This window comes from Loxodonta africana, chromosome 8 (assembly GCF_030014295.1).
Source record: "Loxodonta africana isolate mLoxAfr1 chromosome 8, mLoxAfr1.hap2, whole genome shotgun sequence".
NCBI classification, from domain to species: domain Eukaryota; kingdom Metazoa; phylum Chordata; class Mammalia; order Proboscidea; family Elephantidae; genus Loxodonta; species Loxodonta africana.
Window position 1 is genome coordinate 6,418,371 of NC_087349.1, and position 21,510 is coordinate 6,439,880.

At 43.0% G+C, this 21,510-nt stretch overlaps 1 protein-coding gene across 1 annotated transcript; it reads right to left on the reverse strand.

Moving 5' to 3' along the window:
• Positions 1 to 13,137: 13,137 nt before the first annotated feature.
• Positions 13,138 to 19,146, reverse strand: PIP (prolactin induced protein). Its single transcript, XM_003422820.3, has 4 exons — positions 19,019 to 19,146; positions 17,491 to 17,599; positions 13,679 to 13,796; positions 13,138 to 13,390 (listed from the first exon to the last, which is right to left on the reverse strand). The coding sequence occupies exons 1-4, from the start codon at positions 19,111 to 19,113 to the stop codon at positions 13,266 to 13,268; spliced, it is 447 nt and encodes a 148-aa protein (XP_003422868.1). The 5' UTR covers positions 19,114 to 19,146; the 3' UTR covers positions 13,138 to 13,265.
• Positions 19,147 to 21,510: the final 2,364 nt, after the last annotated feature.

Here is a 21,510-nt window from a genome sequence, read left to right on the forward strand (position 1 = left end):
CACTGTTGAGAACTACTGCTCAGAATAAAAGATTCCTTTCCAAATATTACTGCTCATTGACAGTGGACCTGGTCACCCAAGAGCTCTGATGGAGAGGCACAAGGACCTAAATGTTGTTTTCATCCTTCCTAACACAGCATCCATTCTGCAGCCCGTGGATCAAGGAGTACTTTCAAATTTCATGTCTTATTATTTAAGAAATACATTTTGTAAAGCTATAGGTGCCATAGGTAGTGATTCCTCTGATGGGTGTGTTTGAAGTAAATTGAAACCTTTCTGGGAAGAAGTCACCATTCCACATGCCATTAAAAACATTCATGATTCATGGGAGGAGGTCAAAACGTCAGCGTTGACAGGAGTTTGGAAGAAGTTGATTTCAACCTTCATGGATGACTTTGAAGGGTTCAAGACTTCAGTGGAGGAAGTAACTGCAGATGTAGCAAGAGAACTGGAATTAGAAGTGGAGCCTGACGATGTGACTGAATTGCTGAAACCTCATGAGAAAACTTTAATGGATGAGGAGTTGCTTCTCATGGATGATGAACAAAGAAAGTGGTCCTTGAGATGGAAGCTACTCCTGGTGAAGATGCTGTGAACATTGTTGAAATGACAACAAGGGATTTAGAATATTACATAAACTTAGTTGATAAAGTAGTGGCAGCGTTTGAGAGGACTGACTTCAATTTTGAAAGAAGTGTTACTGTGGGTAAAATGCTATCAAACAGCATTGCATTCTACAGAGAAATCTTTTGTGAAAGGAACAGTAAATCAATGTGGCAAACTACACTGTTGTTTTATTTTAAGGAAATTGTCACAGCCACCCCAACCTTCAGCAATCTCCACCCTGATCAGTCAGCAGCCATCAACATTGAGGCAAGACCCTCTGCCAGCAAAAAGATCATGATTTGCTGAAGGCTCAGATGATGGTTAGCATTTTTTAGCAATAAAGTACTTTTAAATCAAGGTATGTACCTTATTTTTTTAGACATAATGCTATTGCAAACTTAATAGACTACCAAAACCCAAAAACCCAGTGCCATCAAGTTGATTTTGATTCATAGTGACCTATAGGACAGAGTAGAACTGCCCCATAGAGTTTCCAAGGAGTGTCTTAGTGTAAATATAACTTTTACATACACTGGGAAACCAAAAAATTGGAGTGACTTGCTTTACCGTGTTATTTGGTTTATTGCAGTGGTCTGGAACCAAACCTGCAATATCTCTGAAGTATGCCTATATGTACAATGTTGTCAACTGAATACATGTAAAATAATATTCCAGTGCAATTTTTAGTATTTATTGTTGTTATTGAGAGTTTGGTCAAGCATGTGTTCTTATGCTTGTGGTTTTTTTTTTTTCTTTTTCCTTCAGCTGGGGTTTTTGCTTTCTTGATTTTAGCAAACTTAGAAAACAAGTATTTGATTTAAAGCAATATTTCATTATTCCTTAAAAAAAGAAGTATTTTTGAAACTATGAATTTTATTCGTTCAATTAAGCTTGCTACTTTTTTTTTTTTTAGTATTATACACTTTAGGAGCATTTATAAGATTTTAAGAGTTTTAAATAATTTTTGATAAACTAGGTAAGATGTAAAAACAATGGGAATTGTGAAAAACATTGAGTTGAAATCATTGGTTGATGTAAATAATTGAATTACGAGGTTAATCTTTGTTTTTTTTTAAAGTTTTTGTACTTAAAGATTTTTTGGTCTTTGCTTTTACTAGCTATGAAATTCTGGATTGGCTGTTTATATTTCAGAAACTTCCATTTTCTTCTTGCTTCTATTGTTTCTGTTGACAAGTCAGCTATCAGTCTTTTGTTTCATAATTTATTTATTTTTGTTGTTTCAGCTGTCAGTTTTATTGTTGGTCACTTGAAGGTAAATTTACTTTTTTCTTTTGCTGCCTTTTTCTAAATTTTATTTTTTGGTGAAAATATACACAAGAAGAGGTACACCATCTCAACAATTTCTACGTGTAAAATTCAGTGACATTGATCATACTCTTCAAGTTGTGCAATCATTCTAACCATCCTTTTCCAAACTATTTCACCACCATTAACATAAACTTACTCTCCCCTAAGCTTCTCAGCTAACCTTTCCAATTGCTGTTGTTAATTTAGATAATTCTTTAAAAGACCACAATGCTCAAGGCAGGTGTCATGGATTGAATTGTGTCCCCCCAAAATATCTGTCAACTTGGGTAGGTCATGATTCCCAGTATTGTATGATTGTCTACCATTTTGCCACCTGATGTGATTTCCCTATGTGTTGTAAATCCTATCACTCTGATGCAATGAGATGGATTAGTGGCAGTTATATTGATGAGATTAGATAGTGTTTTAAGCCAATCTCTTTTAAGATATTAAAGAGAAGCAAGCAGAGAGACAGGGGGACCTCATACAACCAAGAAAGCAGTGCTGGGAGCAGAGCATGTTCCTTGGACCCGAGGTTACTGTGTGAAGAAGCTCCTAGGTCAGGGGAAGATTGATGACAAGGACCTTTCTCCAGAGCTGACAGAGAAAGCTGTCCCTTGGAGCTGATGCCCTGAATTTGGACTAGTAGACTACCAGACTGTGAGAGAATAAATTTCTCTTTGTTAAAGCCATCCACTTGTGGTATTTCTGTTATAGCAGCACTAGATGACTAAGACAGAATTAAGATAGCAGACATACTTTTTGTTCTCTTTGGAAACCTTGGTGGCATAGTGGCTAAGTGCTATGGCTGCTAACCAAGGGGTTGCAGTTCATATCTGTCAGGCTATCCTTGGAAACTCTGTGGGGCAGTTCTACTCTGTCCTATAGGGTTGCTATGAGTCGGAATTGACTTGATGGCAGTGGGTTTGGTTTTTGGGTTTATGTTGATGTTAGGTGCCATCAAATTGGTTCTGACTCATAGCAACCTCATGCACAACAGAATGAAACACTGTCCTGTCCTTCATCATCCTCACAGTTGTTGCTATGCTTTAGCCCATTGTTGCAGCCAATGAGTCAATCCATCCTGTTGAGGGTCTTCCTCTTTTTCAACGATCCTCTACTTTATCAAGCATGATGTCCTTCTCCAGGGACTGATCCCTCCTGATAACATGTGCAAAGTATGTGAGATACAGTCTTACTATCGTTGCTTCCAAGAAAACTTCTGGTTGAACTTCTTCCAAGACAGATTTGTTCATTCTTTTGGCAGTCCATGGTATATACAATATTCTTCACCAACACAACACCACAATTCAAAGGCATCAATTCTTCTTCAGTCATCCTTATTCCTTGTCCAGTTTTCCCATGTGTATGATGTGATTGAAAACACTACGGCCTGGGTCAGGCTCACCTTAGTCCTCAAGGTGACATCTTTGCTTTTTAACACTTTAAAGAGATCTGTTGCACCCGATTTGCCCAATGCAATGTGTCTTTTGATTTCTTGACTGCTGCTTCCATGGGTGCTGATTGTGAATCCAGCTAAAATGAAAACCTTGGGAACCTCAATCTTTTCTCTGTGTATCATGATGTTGCTTAATAATCCAGTTGCGAGGATTTTTGTTTTCTTTATGTTGAGGTGTAAACCATACTGAAGGCTGTGGCCTTTGATCTTCATCAGTAAGTGCTTCAAGTCCTCTTCACTTTCAGCAAGTGAGGTTGTGTCATCTGCATATCATAGGTTGTCAATGAGTTTTTCTCCAACACTGATGCTCATTCTTCTTCATGTAGTCCAGCTTCAAGGATTATTTGCTCAGCATACAAATTGAATAGGTATGGTGAAAGGATACAACCCGGACACACACCTTTCCTGATTTTAAACCACACAGTATCCCCTTGTTCTGTTTGAAAGACTGCCTCTTGATCTATGTACAAGTTCCTCATGAGCACAATTAAGGGTTCTAGAATTCCCATTCTTTGCAAAGCTATCCATAATTTGTTGAATGCCTTTGCATAGTCAATAAAAAACAGGAAAACATCTTTCTGGGATCCTCTGCTTTCAACCAGGATCCATCTGACATCAGCTGTGATATATCTGGCTCCATGTCCTCTTTTGACTCTGGCTTGTATTTCTGCCAGTTCCCTGTCTATATACCACTGCAGCTACTTGTGAATTATCTTCAGCAAAATTTTACTTGCCTGTGATATTAATGATATTGTTCGATAATGTCCTCATATGGTTGGATCACCTTTCTTGGGAATAGGCATAAATATGGATCTCTTCCAGTAGGTTGGCGAGGTAGCTGTCTCCCAAATTTCTTGGCATAGAGGAATGAGCACTTCCATTCCTGCACCGAAGTGTTGAAACACCTCAATTGATATTCTATCAATTCCTGGAGCCTTGGGTTTTGCCAATGCCTTCAGTACAGCTTGGACTTCTTCCTTCAATACCATCAGTTCCTGATCATATGCAACCTCTTGAAATAGTTGAACTTCACCAATTCTTTTTGGTATAGTGATTCTGTGTATTCTTTCCATCTTCTTTTGATGCTTCCTGGGCCATTCAATATTTTCCCCCTGGAATCCTTCAGTATTGCAACTCAAGGCTTAATTTTTTTCCTCAGTTCTTTTATTTTTTATTGTGCTTTAGGTGACAGTTACAGCTCAAGTTAGTTTCTTACACAAAAATTCATACACATATTATTACATGACCCTAGTTGCTAACCCTATAATGTGTCAGCACACTCCCCCTTTCCATCCCAGGTTTCATGGGTCCACTCAACCAGCTCCTATCCCTTTCTGCCTTTTCATCTCGCCTCTGGACAGGAGCTGCCCATTTAGTCTCGTGTACCTACTTGACCTAAGAAGCACATTTTTCATAAACATTATTTTATGGTTTAAAGTCCCGTCTAATCTTTCTCTGAGTAGTTGGCTTTGGGAATGGTTTTAGTTCTGGGTTAACAGAGAGGCCAGGGGCCATGTGTTCTGGGGTTCCTCTAGTAGGTCAGACCATTAAGTCTGATATTTTCATGTGAATTTGAGGTCTGCACCACACTTTTCTCCTACTCCCTCAGGGACTCTCTGTTTTGTTCCCTGTCAGAGCGGTCATTGGTGGTAGCCTGACATCTTCTAGTTCTTCAGCTCTCAGGCTAATAGAGTCTCTGGTTTATGTGGCCCATTTTGTCTCTTGGGATATTTTCCTTGTGTCTTTGGTTTTCTTCATTCTCCTTTGTTCCAGGTGGGTTGGGACCAACTGATGCATCCTAGACGTCTGCTCACAGCTCTTAAGACCCCAGACATCACTCACCAAAGCGGGATGCAGATCATTTTCTTAATAAACTTTGTTATGCCAATTGCCCTAGATGTCCCCCGAAACTACACTCCCCAGAGCCCTGCTCCTGCTACTCTGTCCCTTGAAGTTCTTGGTTGTGTTCAGAAAACTTCTTAGCTTTTGGTTTAGTCCAGTTATGCTGACTTCCCGTGTGTTGTGTGTTGTTCTTCCCTTCACCTAAACTAAATCTTGTCTACTGTTTAGTTAGTGAATTCTCCTCTCCCTCCCTCCCCACACTCGTAACCATCAAAGAATGCTTTCCTCTGTGCTTAAACCATTTTGAGTTCTTATAATAGTGGTCTCATACAACATTTGTCCTTTTGTGACTGACTAATTTCATTCAGCTTAATGCCGCCTGTATTCATCCATGTTGTGAGATGTTCTGCGGATTCATCATTGTTCTTTATCATTACATAGTATTCCATTGTCTGAATATACCAGGATTTGTTTACCCATTTGTCCATTGATGGGCACCTAGGTTGTTTCCATCTTCTTGCTATTTTAAACAGTGCCGCTATGAACATGGGTATGCACATATTTATTCCTGTGATGGTTCTTATTTCTCTAGGATATATTCCAAGGATTGGGATTGCTGGATCATATGGTACTTCTAGCTTTTTAAGGAAGGGCCAAATCAATTTTCAAAGTGGTCATACCATTTTACATTCCCACCAGCAGTGCATAAATGTTCCAGTCTCTCCACAACCTCTCCAACGTTTATTATCCTGTGTTTTTTGGATTAATGCAAGCCTTGTTGGGGTGAGATGGTATCTCATTGTAATTTTGATTTGCATTTCTCTAATGGCTAATGATCTTGAGCATTTCCTCATGGATCTGTTAGCCACCTGAATGTCTTCTTTGGTGAAGCACCTGTTCATGTCCTTTGCCCATTTTTTAATGGAGTTGTCTTTTTGTTGTTAAGGTTTTGCAGTATCTTGTAGATTTGAGATTAGATGCTGATCGGGTTTGTCATAGTCAAAATTTTATCCCAGTGTGTAGGTTGTCTTTTTACTCTCTTGGTGAAAGCTTTGGATGAGAATAAGTGTTAGATTTTTAGGAGCTCCCAGTTATCTAGTTTCTCTTCTGGTGTTTGTGCATTGTTAGTAATGTTTTGTATACTGTTTATGCCTTGTGTTAGGGCTCCTGGTGTTCTCCCTATTTTTTCTTCCACGATCTTTATTGTTTTAGATTTTATATTTAGGTCTTTGATCTATTTTGAGTTAGTTTTTGTGCATGGTGTGAGGTAGGGGTCTTGTTTCATTTTTTTGCAGTTTTTTTTTTTTTTATACAGTCATGCTGGCAGCATTTGTTAAAGAGACTGTCTTTTCCCCGTTTAACTGACTTTGGGCCTTTGTCAAATATCAGCTGCTCATAGGTGGGTGAATTCATGTCTGCATTCTCAATTTTGTTCCATTGGTCTATGCATTTGTTGTTGTACAAGTACCAGGCTGTTTTGACTACTGTGGTGGTATAATATGTTCTAAAATCAATTAGTGCGAAGCCTCCCACTTTGTTCTTCTTTTTAAGTAATGCTTTACTTATCCAGGGCCTCTTTCCTGTCTTTTTAATAACCTCTTACTTTCTTCATGTATGATGTCCTTGATGTCATTCCACAACTCGTCTGGTCTTTGGTCATTAGTGTTCAGCACCTCAAACCTATTCTTGAGATGGTCTCTAAATTCAGGTGGGTTATGCTCAAGGTCCTACTTTGGCTCTCCTGGACTTTTTCTTCAGTTTCAACTTGCACTTGCATATGAGCAATTGATAGTCTATTCCCTGGTCAGCCCCTGGCCTTGTTCTTACTAATGATATTGAGCTTTTCCATTGTCTTTTTTCCACAGATGTGGTTGATTCGATTCCTGTGTATTCCATCTGGCAAGGTACACCTGTATAGCAGCCATTTATGTTGGTGAAAAAAAGTAGTTGCAATGAAGAAGTCATTGGTCTTGCAAAATCCTATCATGCTCTCTTGGGCATCATTTTTATCACCAAGGCCATATTTTTCAACTACCAATCCTTTTCCTTTGTTTCCAACTTTTGAATTGCAATTACTAGTAATTATCTATGCATCCTGATTGCATGTTTGATCAATTTCAGACTGCAGAAGTCGGTAAATATCTTTAATTTCTTCATCTATGGCCTTAGTGGTTGGTGTTTAAATTTGAATAATAGTCGTATCAACTGGTCTTCCTTGTTAGGTGTGTATATATTATCCTATCACTGACAGCATTGTACCTCAGGATAAATCTTGAAATGTTCTTATTGATGATAAATGCAACACCATTCTTCTTCAAGTTGTCACTCCCGGCGTAGTAGAACATACTTTTGTCCAATTCAAATTAGCCAATACCACTCCATTTCAGCTCACTCATGCCTCGGATATTGATGTTTATGCATTCCATTTCACTTTTGATGATTTCCAATTTTCCTAGACTCCACATTCCCATTATTAACGGATGTTTGCAGCTGTTTCTTCTCATTTTGAGTCACGCCACATCAGGAGATGAAGGTCCTAAAAGCTTGACTTCATCTATGTCACTAAAGTCAACTCTACTTTGGGGAGGCAGCTCTCCCCAGTCATGTTCTAAGTTCCTTCCAACATGAGGGGCTTATCTTCTGGCACTATATCAGACAATGTTATGCTGCTATCCATTAAGTTTTCACTGGCTAATTCTTTTCAGAAGTAGACTGCCGGGTCCTTCTTCCCAGTGCATGTTAGACTGGAAACTCAGCTGAAACCTGTCCACCATGGGTGACCCTGCTGTATTTGAATACCTGTGGCATAGCTTCCAGCATCACAGCAACACACAAGCCCCCAAAGAACAACAAACTGACAGACACATGGTGGTGAGCACAAGTAAGTGTTCTGAAATTCCCATTCTTTGTAATGTTATCCATGATATGTTTGATCCACACAGTCAAATGCCTTTGGATAGTTAATAAAACACAGGTAAACATCCTTCTGGTATTCCCTGCTTTCAGCCAGGATCCATCTGACATCAGCAATGATATCCCTTGTTCCATGTCTTCTGAATCCAGAATGATTTTCTGTCAGTCCATTGTCGATGTACTGCTGCAACCTCTTTTGAATGATCTTCAGCAAAATTTTACTTGTGCATGATATGAATAGTATTGTTCAATAATTCCCACATTCTTTTGGATCACCTTTCTCTGGATGGCACAGATATGAATAACTTCCTGTCAGTTGGCCAGGTAGCTGTCTTCCAAATTTCTTGGCATAGACAAGTGAGCATACACGCCTACAAGGAAGATCAGTTAATATGACTATTATTCAAATCTATAAACCAACCACTAATGTCACAGATGAGGAAACTGAAGATTTTTACCAACTTCAGAAGTCTGAAATTTATAAGACATGCAATCAAGATGCATTGATAATTATTGGTGATTGGGATATGAAAGTTGGAAACAAAGAAGAAGGAGCAGTAGTTGGAAAATAAGGCCCTGGTGATAAAACAATGCTGGAGACTGCATGATAGAATTTTGCAAGACCAATGACTTCTTCATTGCAAATACCATTTGTCACCAACATAAATGGCAACTATACATGTGGACCTCACCAGATGGAATACAAAGGAATCAATTTGATTATATCTATGGAAAGAGATGATGGAAAAGCTCCATGTTCCAATTAAGAATGGATATTTACAGCTATTTTTTCTTATTTTGAGTCAAGCCACATTAGTAAATGAATGTCCTAAAAGCTGACTCCATCCATGTCATTAAGGTCAACTCTACTTTGAAGAGGCAGCTCTTCCCCAGTTGAATTTTGAGTACCTTCCGATCTGAGGGGTTCATCTTCTGATACTGTATCAGACAATGTTATGCTGCTATGTGTAAGGTTTTCACTGTCTAATTTTTTTCGGAAGTTGACTGCTAGATTCTTCTTCCTAGTCTGTCTTAGTTTGGAAGATCTGCTGAAACCTGTCCAACATGGGTGACCCTGCTAGTATTTGAAATATCAGTGGCTTAGCTTCCAGCACCACAGCAACAGTAGGACAAACTGACACAAGTGTGGAATTTTACACATAGAATTCTTCAGTATTTCAACTAAAGGCTTGAATTTTTTCTTCAGTTCTTTCAGCTTGAGAAATGCTGAACGTGTTCTTTCTTTTTGGTTTTCTAACTCTAGGTCTTTGCACATGTCATTATAATACTTTACTTTGTCTCCTTCAGTCGCCCTTGAAAACTTCTGTTCAGCTCTTTTACTTCATCACTTTTTTTGTTCACTTTAGCTACTCAACTTTCGAGAGCAAGTTTCAGAGTCTCTACTAACATTCATTTTGATCTTTTTTTTTCTTCTTTTTCTGCCTTTATAATGACCATTTTGTTCTCTTTATATACGATGTCCTTGATGTCATCTGACAACTTGTCTGGTCTTTGGTCATTAGCCTTCAGCACCTCAAACATATTCTTGATATGGTCTCTAAATTCAGGTGGTATATACTCCAAGTCATATTTTGGCTCTTGTAGACTTATTTTAATTTTCTTCAGGTTTTTTTTTTTTTTTTTTAACTTGAACTTGCATATGAACAATCAATGGTCTGTTCCCCAGTTGGCCTCAGGGCTTTTTCTGACTGAAGAGATTGAGCATCTTCATGATGTCTTTCCACAGATGTAGTTGATCTGATTCCTGTGTATTGCATCTGGTGAGGTCCACGTGTATAGTCACCGGTTATGTTGTTGACAAAAGATATTTGCAATAAAAAAGTTGTTGGTCTTGCAAGATTGTATCAGGTGATCTCCAGAGTCGTTTCTATTACCAAGGCCATATTTTTCACTTTCCAATCCTTCTTGTTTGTTTCCAACTTTCACATCCAATCACCAATAATAATCAATGTATCTTGATTGCATGTGTGATCAATTTCAAACTGTAGATGTAGGTAAAATTCTTCAATTTCTTCATCTTTGACCTTAGTGGTTTGTGCATAAATTTGAATAATATTTGTATTATTCAAATGGATATGGATGTTTTATTACTGACAGCATTGTATTTCAGGATAGATCTCGAAATGTTCTTTTTGATGATGAATTTGACACCACTGCTTTTCAACTTTTCATTCCTGACCCAACAGACCATATGATTGTCTGATTCAGAATGACCAATACTAGTCCATTTCAGCTCACTAATTCCTAGGATATCAATCTTTTGTTCCATTTCATTTGTGATGACTTCCTATTTTCCTAGTATGAATCTAGGAGGCAATCTGTGATACGCAGATGACAACTTTGCCTGCTGAAGTCGAAGGGGACTTAAAGCTCTTACAGATGAAGATCAAAGACCATAGCTTTCAGTGTGGACTACACCTCAACGTAAAGAAAACAAACATCCTCACACCTGGACCAATAAGCAACATCATGATAAATAGAGAAAATATTGAAGTTGTCAAGGATTTCATTTTACTTGGATCAACAGTCAACACCCATGGAAGCAACAGTGAAGAAAACAAACGACACATTGCATTGGGCAAATCTGCTGCAAAAGGCCTCTTTAAAGTGTTAAAAAGCAAAGACGTCACTTTGAGGACTAAGGTGCACCTGACTCAAGCCAAGGTATTTTCAATCACCTCATGTGCATGCGCAAGTCTGGACAATGAATAAGGAAGACGGGAGAGAAATTGATGTCTTTGAATTATGATGTTGGTGAATTATGAATATATCATCGACTGCCAGAAGAATGAACGGGTCTTTCTTGGAAGAAGTATAGCCAGAATGCTCCTTAGAAGTGAGGAGATTTCATCTCAATTACTTTGGACATGTTCTCAGGAGGGACCAGTCCCTGGAGAAGGACACTGTGCTTGGTAAAGTAGAGGGTCAGCGAAAAAGAGGAAGACTTTCAACAAGATGGATTGACACAGTGGTTGCAACAATGGGCTGAAACATAAGAACAGTTGTGAGGATGATGCAGGACCGGGTAGTGTTTCACTCTGTTTTACATAAGTTCACTATGAGTCGGAATGGACTCATTGGCACCTAACAACATTACTATTTTGTGGAGGCAGCTCTTCTCCTATCATATTTTGAGTGCTTTCCAACTTGAGGGGCTCATCTTCCAGCAGTATATCAGATAATGTTCTGCTGCTATTCATAAGATTTTCTCTGGGAAATTTTTTCAGAAGTAAACTACCAGGTCCTTCTTCCTAGTCTGTCTTATACTGGAAGCTCCACTGAAACTTGTTCACCATGTGACTCTGCTAGTATTTGAAATGCCAGCAACATAGCTCCCAGCATCACCGCAACACACAAGCCACCACAGTATGACAAACCAACAGAGAAGTGGTGGTTTGAAACAATACTTAGGATATAGTAGGTAAAATAAAATATGTTGTTAAAATTAATTTCAACTCTTTATCATTACTTTTTAGAAAAGTGGCTATGAGAAAATTCAAAATAACAAAAGTGGCTTAAAATGTAGATCTATTGCACAAAGCCGTGGTAGGCCGAGTTCTAGCTCCAGTGAAGGACAACCAGCTGGCAGGAGGTAATGGTGTACACAGTACTACTAATGAAGGAGCTAATGTTTGCAATTTTGAAATGCCACCTTTTGCGTCTTTTGAGGGTCCAGTAATCTGGGAGGGGAAACTGTGCAGTGATGAAGTTAGGTGCATTGGCCCTGATTCAGGCAGCCTGTGTAGTTCGAATCTGAACTCTGCTGCTTCCTGGCTATGTGCGGATAACTCTCATTCTCTCAGTTCAGCTTCCTCATAAATGAAGGTAGAAATAGTGTTTGCTTATTTATTGTCTATCACCCCATGAAGAATGTAAATGTCATAAAATCAGGATGAAAAATTTCTGATTCACCTCTGTACAACCAAGCGCCTAAAGCAGGTAACAGCACACATCCCATTGAGTAAAATCTATTCCCATTCATAGAGACCCTAGAAGGCAGAGTAAGACTGCACCACAGGGTTTCCAAAGCTGCCACATCTTCCTCCTGTGGAGCAGCCTGTGGGTTCAAACTGCCGACCTTTCAGTCAACAGCTGAGCTCTTAACCACTGTGGCACTAGGACTTCTTAAATGACACACATAGGACTTGATAAATGTCCACTGAATAAATAGATACTTAATGCACGTGGTTGTGTTTAATATGGCAAACAGTAAAGCACATGAGAAATACTGAGCACATTTGTGGCATATATCAGCACACAGAGTTGTGATGCTAATTAATATGTCAAGTGAGCCTTTGCAGTGAGCATGTTTCCTGGTGCTGGTTCTGATACCTGTTGAGGGTCACTGTCCTGTAGGAGAGAGCCCTCCTCCTTGCCCAGGCTCACCCAGCCTGTCCTGACTTTGCTTCTGTCCCCTCACCAGCCTCCTCTCTGTCTCTTCAAGCTTGCACTAAGTAATCCCCAGGACAAACTGCTCATCTGCCCTGAACACACCCCATCTCATGCTTTGGGCCCTTGATGTCTGCTGTTCTATGGGCTGGATTGCCCTTGCCCCAGCCCAGGTCCTTGTGTGGCCCTTGCTCCAGGTCCACTTCTATCAGAACCCACTCCCTTCAGGGCTCCTGCTCTTCCTTATTGTTGTTGCTGTATGCCATCGAGTCATACTGAGCCTATAGGATTGAGTAGAGCTGTCCCATTGGGGTTTTCTAGGCTTTAATCTTTATGGGAGCAGACTACCAGGGCTTTTCTCCTGCAGAGCTGCTGGAGGCTTGAACCACTGAACTTTCAGTCAGCAGCCGAGTGCTTAACTGTTGGGCCATCAAGGCTCCTTTCCTCCTTATCCTCCTTTATTGTACTTCCTTTTTTGGGCAGGGCACACAGGAGAAGTCAGGATCCACAAAACCTCCTGAGTAAAGGCTCTTTGAAAGACCAAAGCTCTAGAAATTTGATGTGCACTGGAGCTCACCGGGTGTAGATTTTGGGCAGAGGACACAGGCAGAACACAGAGACGCTTGAAGAAGTTTATTTCACAGACCCCCACAGGTGCCACAAGCAAGGGCTGCTCTGCCTAGGGACACCATGTAGGCGAAGGGCAGAGGGCCAAGGCCTTCCCTTACTATATGATCTGTAGGGTACGAAAGGTGTAGAAACGGTTTGCTTTGATGGGTATTACTGCTCTGTCTTCGGGGCAGATATTCAGCTGCCGAATAACGTCAACTACTGCTGTGATTTCCACAGTGTCTGAAAGAGAGGAGAATAAAGGTCATCTCTGATATCGCTCCACCCACTAACCTGCCGCTGGGGTTGAGTCTCCCCAAATCATTCTCAAATGTATTTTCCATGCCGGATTTTCTCACACAACCTGCCACTTCTAGAATCGGGCACAGTCTCCACCAACTCGCCTCTTCTCCTTCCCCCCTGCTCCTCCTCCTCCTGCCAGGAGGCTCCGCTGCAGTCCTGTGCACACTCATCCTTGCAGCTCTTCCCCACTGGTGGAAAGTCCTTCCCCTGGACAGCTCCTGTACTTACAGTTGCTCTGAATGTCCCAGAAGAAGGTTCTCGGATAATCTTCACATAGGCAGGCAGTGAATTTATAATCGTGAGAAGCACCTTCTAGTTGCCCGCTGCTTTTGAGGTAAGTTTTCACCTGGTGAGGAGAAGATGGGAGAGAGTCCCCAGTTTTAGCCTGGGGAGTGGGGTAGGAGGGTGGGACAAGAAAGCTAGAAGGAGGAGGAGGAGGAGGAGGATGTCCTTAGAGGGCGGGGAGTTGGAAGTAGGTGGGCCAAAGGGGTGGTGGAAGGGGTCCACCTTTGAGGCATCATTTCAGGAGCTAAAGTGTCCTCTCTTCACATGAAGGCAGAGGGGTCAGTCTGGAGATGGGAAGATGGAAAAGAATTCAAGGGCAGGAGAACTAGTCTTGGGGCGGCCGTCTGTCCATCTGTCCAGGGAGCAGTTGCTTAGCAGGAACTGACCTACCTTGATTTTTACTCTGTACTGGTCAGAACGAGGCCTGCCCACTTGTGTGTCAAGGCAAAAGCCTTGTTGCCAGAACTGCGACCAAACCCCAGAGGGCCTCCCTAACTGTGACCTTTTGTGACTAAAATGACATCTGCCTTTCTCATTTTCCTCACTCGCGAGGTGCAACAATTACCCATCCGACTTGTCACTTAGAGAAGCAGATGGAATCTTGAACTTGGATTTTTTTTTTTTTCTTTTTAACATGAGAGTGCTTTACAAATTAAGATGGCAGATTGTCATATACGTAAGTTTCAACAAAGTCGGGAAGGTTTAGCCTGGGATCCGAAGACCCAGAGGGGAGGGAATGTAGCAGGTCTGTGAGCTGTGATGGGAGACACACATTTGCCTCTATACTTCCCTCACCTCTTGCTCATGGAAGCAGTCCTTCAGCTGGGAACGTCCTCAACAAGCCACAGTGGTTTTGGCAGAATGCGTGACGTTACCTCAGGAGAAACTGTCGCTTTCAAGTCACAGCACACATTAGGTATCTCGAGATGCTGCCTGCCTTCACCACTACCTTGAGCATATATGGTGGTTATCAGGGAGGCTGCATGGTCACAGGTGAGGCCGTCTACCTGTCTCCTGGCTCAGGGCACAGGCAACTCAGCCTCAGACAGTGAGAATGCTGGTGTTTCTTGAGAGAGGCCTTTCCTTGCCTTGTTTACCTTTTCATTCCATTTGCAACAATATATTCTCATGAATGTTGATTTCAAACAAAAAAATCCAAATGTGACATGTGTGATGTGCTGCCCCAAATGAGCTTAATGTACTTACTCAAGCGAAGCAACAATTACCAGATGTCTTCATAAAATAAAATTTAGCTTGCCTGTGGTTTCCTTATCAGCTAATATTTTAACAAAGAACCACCTATATCACTGTAAAAAAACAAACAAACAAACCAAGCCCAGTGCCATCGAGTCGACCCTATGAGTCACTATATCACTGTACCACAGACTTATTTTTAATAATTTGACCGCTGTTATTCAAGGTAGTAGTTTTCTTTTGCAATCCGATGCATTTAATTTATGCAATTAAAAGCAATTTTCTGCTAAGGTTTCCATTTCTTCCTGAGACCAGCAAGATGATCCGTGGAACAAAACTCTTTAAGCACAGCGGGTTGTCAGTTTTTCCTCAGTCTAAAAGGATTCTCTGATCTATGTGTTCAAATGCACGATCGGGAGTATAATTTGTTTTAATTTTGTAATTGTGATCCCAAGACCTCACTTTATCAAAAATTCAGTATAAGAGATTTTAATTAAGAGGAAATAAGAATTAAGTGCTGAAACTTTCACTCTTCTTTAAAAATTATATTTTCTTTAAAATTTTAAAATACGAAAGTGTGTTTATAGCTACATACTTTTGTTGCAATCTACAAATAAAAATTGGATGATCAGAACTGACAGTGTTTTCTTTCCTATAAATTCTTACTCGTCGGCAATATAATTTTTTAAGGCTTTTCTTGCCCTTTTAATTGTGCTTGAGTAGGTTTTTAAAAGACCACTTTATCTTATTGTACTGGCATTATTCTTAAAAATCCAGTTCTAGCAATCACAGTAGCACAAAATCATATCACATGCCATTTTGTGGATTTTAAAACATTTTCTCAGACTTAGCATTTTCTTAGGGTGGCATAGACTTTCTTGATCGTTCACCCCAGAAACTACCATTATCATCTGTGGTTATGATAAACGAAGCACGAAATTGAAAAAATGACTATTCAGCCCCCCTAAAGGAACATGCATGGCTTGTATTCTTGGACCGTGAGCAGAAAAATTTGTCAGGGCAGCTGCGTTGTTCTTTGCTCAGTGTTCCGGAGTCTTCCCATTATAGGTACAGGGCCATTTCTAGAATCCATTTTAACCAACAGCAACTCTCATGCTTCCAACCTCGTTTCCTATTTAATTAATATCTCCTTGTATCTAATTTGTGCTGCCTGAGAGGGTGTCCTTCATGGAGGGAGGGAAGACAGACGGGCGGGTGTAGAACCTTTAACAAGACCCTCAGGTGATTCGTATGCACGCTAACTTTTGGGAAACTCCGAGTTAGTTCAGAGCATGGACTCCTCACCTCAGACAACTGCTGACCTGGGGGAGAGGGAGGGAGGAGTGTGGCCCCTTCCTAGGAAGGGGAGGCCAGGGCATGACTCAGAGCAACAGAGCAGAGCAAGAATGCCATGAGGGAACACACACCTGCCAGGGATGCTTGGAGAGAAAGAATCACACTCTGTGTGTCACTGTGTCATGGATTGAATAATGTCCCCCCCAAAATGTGTGTATCAATTGGGCTGGGCCATGACTTCTGGTATTGTGTAATTTTCCTATTGTTGTAAATCCTGTCTCTATGATGTTAATGAGGGAGGATGGGTGGCAGTTGTGTTAGTGAGGCAGGACTCAACCTACAGGATTGGATTGTCTCTTGAGGCAATCTCTTGAGATACAAAAGAGAGAAGTGAGCAGAGAGACGGGGGACCTCATACCACCAAGAAAGCAGTGCTGGGAGCAGAGTGAGTCCTTTGGACCTGGGGTCCCTGGGCAGAGACGCTCCTAGTCTGGGGGAAGATTGATGAGAAGGCTGACAGAGAGAGAAAGCCTTCAGCTGGAGCTGATGCCCTGCATTTGGACTTTTAGCCTACTTTACTGTGAGGAAATAAATTTCTCTGTTAAAGCCATCCACTTGTGGTATTTCTGTTATACCAGCACTAGATGACTAAGACACCCTGTGACTTATCCTTTCTCTGCACCTGCCTCAATCTGCTCAAAGGGGGTTCTGCTCTCCTTCTGAGAAACCACACCCACCTTGCCTAGGTCTCTAGAAGGGCTCTGGCCAGCTCTTCCCAGCTCTTACTCTTCTCATCTCTGCTGTGCCTTTCACACTTCCTACACCTTTTTCTCATCCTCCCTAGGGCTCTCTGGAGCACAGTTTCTCATCTGGACAATGAGAATGGTCACCTGCTCCGAGTTCCCACAGTTGTTTCGAGCTCAGGTGGCATAGCATAGGTGAGAATGGTTTATTAATTGTAACATTCAGTATAAAAGTGAGAGGTGAATTCTATTCACATTCAGGGAGTCACACCTTTCTTACCTTCACTGCCCCAGGCCTCTGCTTACTGCCATACCAGTTCCAGTTCCTGTGGAGTCGACTCCGACTCGTGGCTACCCCAGGTGTGTCAGACTAGAACTCAGCTCCACAGCATTTTCAGTGGCAGATTTTTGGGAAGTAGACAGGCCTTTCTTTCGGAGCACCTCTGGGTGGACTCCTAACTCCAACCTTTCAGTAGCAGCTGAGCAAGTTATCTGTTTGTACCACTTAGGGACTCCACTTACCACCAGGCATTCTTTCACTTCACTTGTAAGTTTGAGTGTCACAGGGACCTCCTCGTTTGGTTCTGCAGTCTGCTGTACCTGCAGGTCCAGCGTTATCACATTCCAACCGCTAGGGGAGAGAGAAGCAGGGCATGGTCGTCAGAGCCCTGTCTATAGGGCATAGGGCACAAGGGGAGGGGGTAGAAGGGAGGAAGGTGCAGGGGAGGCAGGGGAGGAGGTTAGATCTATTGCTCAGTGTCTGAATCCCCTGAGAATGTTTGTTGGTTGGTTTGGCGTTTTTGTAAGCATTTTGTTTCATTTAATAAAGCAACTTGGGCACTTTTATTTAAAACTGAGCATGTTCTTTCCAAAAAAAGAATTAAAGTACAGTGCCGCATTCGTTTCCCAATTAACCCCTATAGGTTCTACTGTGTGTCCACTGAGTGGGAGGGCTCACGTCATCAACAGGAGAAAGCTGTATTATCAATAGAGTGCTCAAACAGTAAATATCTGAGACCCTGGAGGACCCTGAAGAGCCATCTTCAAAGGATGTCCTTTTTTGGTCCCATCTTTAGTTAGGGCTGGATTTTCACATGGGCCAGGTTTGGGAACTCATCCTGTAGATGCCACCCTAGTTCAGGCCGCCTCCCACTCTTTGCTAGAACAGAGGTGGCAGGAGCCAAGAGGATGGTCTAGGATCCCTCTTTAGTAAGGGGGACTGGGCTCAGGGCCAGGAGAGTTACTTCCTCCTTCCCAGAAACTCCCAGCTGAGCCCCTTTGGTGTTGGGAGGGCTGAGATGGTTCACTTCCTTCAGGCACAAGGTGGGCACCTCCCACCATCTCACCAGCTGGTCAAAATCCCACAAGGTTTTCTCCGGGGTCATTGCCAGCGTCACCATCCAGAAACCTGCACTCGACATCCCATTCCTGTCGAGAAAACTTACTAGGCTGACTGGGTGTCTCTGCTTCCCCAGGCCCCTGGCCCCATCTTCTGCCTCATTTTACTTGCCTCAACTTTCCTGCTTCCTTTGCACAACTTCCTATGCCCCCATGTCCCTGGGTCCCCATGTGGTTGGGCTGAGTGGTCCTCATGCTCATCTGCTGGCTTCGGGACAGGAGGGACATGGACCATGCTAGACTCTCTAACTGGGCCTCAGGTCCTCAGTGAGTCCCACCAGGGCTCCCCAACTATTATTGGAACTTGAAGATCTGCCAAACTCTCTGTCCTAGGAGCAAATGTGAGAAGGTGACTTTTGCTGAGCTGGTACGTGAACAATAGGTACAGGCAGGATGTGGACCAGAGACAGAACAGGACTCCCTGCTAACTACAGCCTGGACATGCACTGGGGCCTTGAAGTCCCTGTGGACACATGAGAGGCCTTATGGGATCCTAAGAGGAGAGAAGCTAGACCTGGTAGGGGACCTACTCAGAGCTCATGGCGCTAGAGCTCGAAGGTGGGAAGCTCTTCAGGGAGGGATAAGCGGGTTTTCAAGCCAGGAGGTGAGCCCGCTCTGCCAGTGCTGCGTGGGGAGGGGAAGGCATACTCACCTCCCTTCTGTCGTGTTGCTGGCCCCCATCTGCAGGTAGAGAACCAGGAGCAGGGCAGCAGGACCAGCCCTGGACAGGAGCAGGAGCACACTCATGCTGGAGGAGTGGATATGACCTCGGGAGAATAGGGTCACTCTGTCTATCGCGCTCCTTATACACACAGCAAGGAAGTGGGCGAGCTGCCAGAAGGCCCTGCTGCCAGTCACCCAGCCACCCTCCCTGGTCATCACCTTTCCTCTGGCGCCAGAGTTTGTTTTTCTATGAAGAAAGTCAGCATTCAGTTGGGTGTTAGAGTCTGGGAGAGGAGTTAGAAGGTCTTTCCTTGTTTTTTTCCTTATCAGAGGTCCTCAAGAGATACCCCATCCTTTCCTGGCTCACAGAAGTGGTTCCTTTCCCTTCTCTTGACAGCCTGTCCACCCTGTGTGCTCCCAAGAGATCCCTGCTCAGTGGCAGATGTCCGATTACAGCGTGGGGTACACCTGCTCCATCCCCCAGTGAGATCAAGAGGAGACGTCCATCCAATAATTTCTTGAGGAGCTATGGGAAAAGGGCATCCCTAGGGGCCACGAGCAGTCATGTTGGTGGGAGGGCCAGAGAACGGCTGGCTGTCCTGGAAGATGGGGAAGGAGAACTCAGAGCTTCGGGGTGCTGTGAAGATGTCTGTGATTGCTGAGTCCCTCCTAACTCCCAGGTAGTGAGAATGTCCTCCAGTGTCCTCAGCTGCCCCGAAGGCCCTAATAACAACAAAAACCAAATCAGTTGCTGTCAAGAAGATTCAAACTCCTGGCAACTCTGTGTGTGCAGAGTAGAACTGCTTCACAGAGTTTTCAAGGCTGTGACCTTTCTAAGGCAGGTTGCCAGACCTTTCTTCTGAGGTGCATCTGAGTGTGTTTGAACCACCAACCTTTTGGTTAGTAGTTGAGCACTTAACCGTTTGCGCCACCCAAAACCAAACCCATTGCCATTGAGTTGATTCTGACTCATAGTGACCATATAGAACAGAGTAGAACTGCCCCATAGGATTTCCAAGGAGCACCTGGTGGATTCCAACTGCCAGCCTTTTGGTTAGCAGTCATAGCTCTTAACCGCCATGCCACCAGGGTTTCCTTGCCCCACCCAGGGAAGTATTTAAATTCTAGGTAACTCCTATAATCAACTGGCATCCCTAAATCAGACTTCTTGGCACCAAAGAGCCTGCCGATTTCCCTACTGACCCAGCCACTTCCTCACACCTCATCTCACAGCGTGAGGCTCATGGGGAGGCTCACAGTGGGAAGGAGCCCCTTACCTGGGTCAGAACCCAAGGCATGTCCAGGAGACGGCCAGCCCTGGACTTCCTCTCCATAAGCTGATGGGGACACTCGCTCCTGCTGATACCAGCATTGCTATATTGCTCTTTACCAATTAATTCTGTTCCTTAGCCCATGACTCATGATGTTTTGGAGTCTGTCCCTATCCTTTGCACTATAGACGGCAGCCAGGGAAGGTTCTCCCTGGTGTGAAAACCCGAATTATGGGCTTCACCTGTGCATGTTTCTGTGGGCAGGACCCAGGATGAAAGAAGATCCTGGTGGGGTGCGCCTGGTTCTGGGTGCATCTTTCTGAATCATTATGTCTGCTTACGCCACTCCTACCTGTATGACCATAATCTCTGTCTTCTACCCTATTGCGCCTATCTCATTATAGGGCTTCTCACTGTTTTCACCAGATTAAGTGCTTGCAGACATTGATCACAGAATTCTGACTTAAATGACACCACCCCTCATGCCTGTGAATTGGACACCATTTATGTTGTTCTTCACTTACGACTCTGGCGATTATTGTGATCCCAGGCTCTCTTCTCTGTTCCGTTCCATGCACTCAACAATGGGGCTTTCTAGCTTGCCACAGTCACAACGACCCTCCTCAGGAACACTCTCCCACATTTTAATCTTCTTTACATCCGGTCCCTCTCTGACTTCGTTGAATGGTTTCAATCAGAGGGACCTGTGAGCTGAGAGCAATGAAGGAGCAAGACAAAAGAACCCAGGGAGTGTCCCATGGGAAAACCCTTGGCTGGGTTGGGCTCTGTTGAAGACACAGCCCTCACGCGGGGACATGCCTCCAGTGATCCCAAAAAGGCAGTGCTCTCAGAGGACAATGGCTGAGAGAAAGTATTGGGGAGAAGGGGTGTTCTCCCATAGGCTGCAGGGAACTTCAACACCCGGAACCTTCAATGGGCGTGGCAAATCTGAAGTACCCGGCAGGCCATTGAACTGGAAAGGGCTTCAAACTATGTTGGTTGGAAGCATATTGAAATCTGGGGGTGAAATCACGTTCTAAACCAGTGATAGAGCAGGCGTTCTGGACTGCAGCAGTAGGTGGGGAGTGGGGAAGATAGGTCACTTCGCATGCCATCCAAGTTAGCCAATATTAATTACCACCACCATCTGTCAGTCTGTCAAACTGTGGTGGTCTGCATATTCCTGTGACAATGGAAGCGATGCCACCAG